Consider the following 3,617-nt stretch of genomic DNA (forward strand, 5'->3'; position numbering starts at 1 on the left):
TCATCTCTAAAGAGATGCTGCTCTTTAATATTGTTTATTTACGGTCTCAGTTGTGTGTGGTGTTTAATTTACATTTTGTTGTTCTTTGTTTTTTATTCAAGTGCATTTTTTTGTTAGAGACTGAGAGTCCACTTTGTTAAACATTCTTTAAAAATTAAAGTTTATTGAGTTATTACACTTACATATTACACTTTTATAATTATTAGTTGTAAAATGGTCACCAGGCAATATTATCGCTTATCGCAATGATTTTTGAGACAATTAATCGCCCAGCAAAATTTGTTATCAAGACAGGCCTAGTCAAGAGGCTAATTTTTAGTACCAGTATTTCTTTTTAATGTTTCTGGATGAATTGAGATGAAACATTCAGAAGTCAGGAGCATGTGTGTATCTCCCCCCACACGTTCATTTCTAAAGATCTTTAATTCATTACTGATCCTGCCAACTGGCAGAAATGTTAGAATTATTAAATCCATATTTTTTTGGCTCGTCCTCTATTCTAGTAGATCAAATCTGACACCGTGAACCGGCAAATCAATCACATGAGACAAGTGGAAGGGCTGAGTTGCTTAAAATTGATGGTGTTTTGAGCTGTAAATGTTCCCCCTGTTCATTCTCAGGTGAAAAACAAAATCATCCAGGTGTATCCCAATTTGTGTTTGTTTACCTGTTTTGTCTGAGCCAAATTATTCTGTCATCCATTTATTGCTGTGCTAAAAGAGAGTAGATTGGATTTGGAGGTGAAGGGTTGACTCTTGTGGGATAGTATKAAATTACATTACTGTCGCTGCTGAAGTATGCAATGTAGAAAACAAAATCCCCCCGCGTTAACACTTGATGAATGACAAACTGAATACACACTTTAGGCATGTAAAAGGCATTTTATGCTCCTATCAAAACGTTTAAAATCAGTTCTAATTAAAAAAAAAAGCAAAATAACAAACATAAAAATTACCAAATATTTTGAGACTCATTCGGTTCTTCTTCCAAACTGAAAGCTCATGCAGTTCACACGGGTATAGAACAAGACGTTCCTCCTAAAGATGGGTGTGAAACTTTCACTGACACATCTGACCGGATGCATACTCGTTCCCTGACCTTGGACCTCACTTCTCCCGAGTGAACAGCTGCCGCCCACCTTTTAATGTTTGTTCAGTTGAACCTGGAAAACTAAGCAAATTCCGTTCTGAGCTTTGCTGCTAGCTTTCCCAACAGCTTCCCTGTCAGCTTAATGGAGACCTTGTGCTCTTTATCAGTTGTATCTTTCTAGTTTAGGCTGCTTCACTCATGTTGTTTTACTTACAGACTATGACTGATGTGGTGGGAAACCTAGAAGAGGAGCGAAGAGCAGAGTTTTACTACCAACCCTGGGCTCAGGAGGCCGTCTGTCGCTACTTCTACTCCAAAGTAAATTTCTCTTTATTTATACATATACTATATAATATACTGTGTATATATATACTCAGATTTTTTGTTGTTTATTTTTAAGAACCTTGAACCAAAACATAATGTATGGACATCATTTTTGCATATAATTATTTTTACATGCTGCATTTTTTATAACTTTTGCAGTCAATTGTATTTTATTTTGTGCAGATAGTAATATTTTTTCATTGATCTCTTGGTTATTTCTTGCAGTCAAAATGTTTTTATATTACATTTGCAAAGATAGTCATTAGCCTTTGTGTATGAAGTCCCTCAGTTGGTTTTATAGCTTGCATTTTACGAGTCTTAACAAATATATCATTGACAGCCAAACAAACAAGCATTTGTTTACTTTATGCTAGGAGCCCGAATATGATTTTTTTTTTTTTTTTTTTTTGTCTCTTATTGACCTGTTTTTTTAAATCACAAAATGTCCTGGTAATTACTTTGTCTGGCTAAAAACATCTTTCAGGTCCAGCAGAGGCGACAGGAACTGGAGCAGGCGCTCGGCATCAGGAACACTTGAAGAAGTTTGTCCACAAAACGTCCTCCAGAGACGGAGCTGAAGAGTTTTGTTGGATGAAGAGTGTGTGGGATGTTCCAACTGAGATCCTCACAGTTTTCAGACAGACACGTTGATGCTAGATGACTTTACTGTTAAATTAGGATGTCAGGTTTTTCTTCTTTTTCTTTTTTTTTTTTTTTCCACCATTCAGTTCAAGAGTAGTTTCATTTAGGTTCCTACGAAATTTATTGTTTTTCCTTTTTTATTTATTTTATTGCAGTTCTTTTGAGCACAGCTTTTTTATTTTTTGTTGCACGTCTTAACCTTCAGGCATTCCTTTCATTTRGATACAGTCAACTCAAATGTACAGATTGTATCTGGAGTCTTTAAATGTAATGTTTCTCTTGAACAAATAACATCAAACTCTCGGTGAGTTTTTTTGTTTCTGACTGATTGAGAGAAAGGTTACGTTCCTAACTATTGTTCAAATACTTTCCCTTTGAGGTAAATATTGATAGTGACTGTGTTTGTGATCAGCTGGAGTTTTTGCTGCATATTGGTTGTTTATTTCTCACTTTTTTTGTTGTTGTTTTGACAGTGCCAGAGTCTGTATAAGCAGCATTTTAAAGCTCAGTAAATCACAGCATTGTTGCAGCAAAGCRGTTATCCTTTTTGTTCTCATGACCATTTGATATGAAGTTTTCTTCTTTTACTCTTGGTGATCTTTGTTTTATAAAATGTATTACATCCATCTTTGTCTTGGTAGCTAGTACAAATAATCATAAAAGTAGCTAGTATGGGTATCTCTATATAGTTTTGTAAATATTAAGCAAAAACACTTCGGATGGATGTGAAATTATTCAATATCTCTAAAGTTGAGCAATCTTTTTCTTAGGTTTTTGTCTACGATCTGATAGTTACAGCAGTATTTATATTTATCAGCCCATTTCTCTCAGTGCAGTGATTTGGCTCCTCTTTACATAAATTTAACTATCATGTTTAAGGAACCACATATGCGCAGCGATAAGCTGTCAGATCTGTGTCGCCTTTTAAGTTGAAGAATTCAGACATTTGCGTTGTTTTTTTTTTTTTTTCTATTATTATTATTAAATTTTTTTTCATGTTTTTTGTAATGTGCAGAAGAAGCCCTGTGGCAGAGCAGGTTTGAGGAGCTGCAGTTCCTTTATATACTGACTATAGTCCCGGCATGTCCGGGTTTAATCCTGTTTGAGGTTTTGATGAGTGTCATTTGGAGCTTTGCGGTGTGATTTTTATTAATGAATTCCAAGAATACACTAATGTGGGTTTGGGCAGGGACGGGAGTGGAGGTGATCGTTGGGGAACCTCTGGGATGTGAAACAACACTGAGTGGATTGTAGGATTATGTGAATCTGCAGACTTTTTTCATGGACCAAACCTATTTTTCTGTATGTTCATATGTTATAATAAAGGATATGTAAAAGTTCTTCCTCCCATTTCATTTAATTTATTTATTTTTTCTTGTTTCACACATAAAATATTTAAATATTGAGTTATTTGGTAGATATGCAYTATTAATTTTGGCTTCCAAATCCTTTTTTTTTTTTTGTCTAGAAGCTCCCTTTTAGAGCTATACATTAATCACTATCATGTTTAAAACTATATATATATATTGTGTGTGTGTATATGTATATGATGTGTATATATG

At 34.5% G+C, this 3,617-nt stretch overlaps 1 protein-coding gene across 2 annotated transcripts in view; it reads left to right on the plus strand.

Annotated features, from left to right (window-relative positions):
- The window catches only part of smarcd1 (SWI/SNF related BAF chromatin remodeling complex subunit D1), a gene marked incomplete at its 5' end in the record, with an annotated part of 14,510 nt that extends 11,115 nt beyond the window's left edge, over positions 1-3,395 (plus strand). For both annotated transcript variants that reach the window (XM_014008626.1, XM_014008627.1), the window contains 2 exon segments: positions 1,306-1,407; positions 1,898-3,395. In XM_014008626.1, the coding sequence (XP_013864080.1) occupies positions 1,306-1,407; positions 1,898-1,951 (156 nt within the window).
- Between the last annotated feature and the right edge of the window lie 222 nt (positions 3,396-3,617).

This window comes from Austrofundulus limnaeus, unplaced genomic scaffold, assembly GCF_001266775.1.
Source record: "Austrofundulus limnaeus strain Quisiro unplaced genomic scaffold, Austrofundulus_limnaeus-1.0 Scaffold51, whole genome shotgun sequence".
In the NCBI taxonomy this organism is placed as follows: domain Eukaryota; kingdom Metazoa; phylum Chordata; class Actinopteri; order Cyprinodontiformes; family Rivulidae; genus Austrofundulus; species Austrofundulus limnaeus.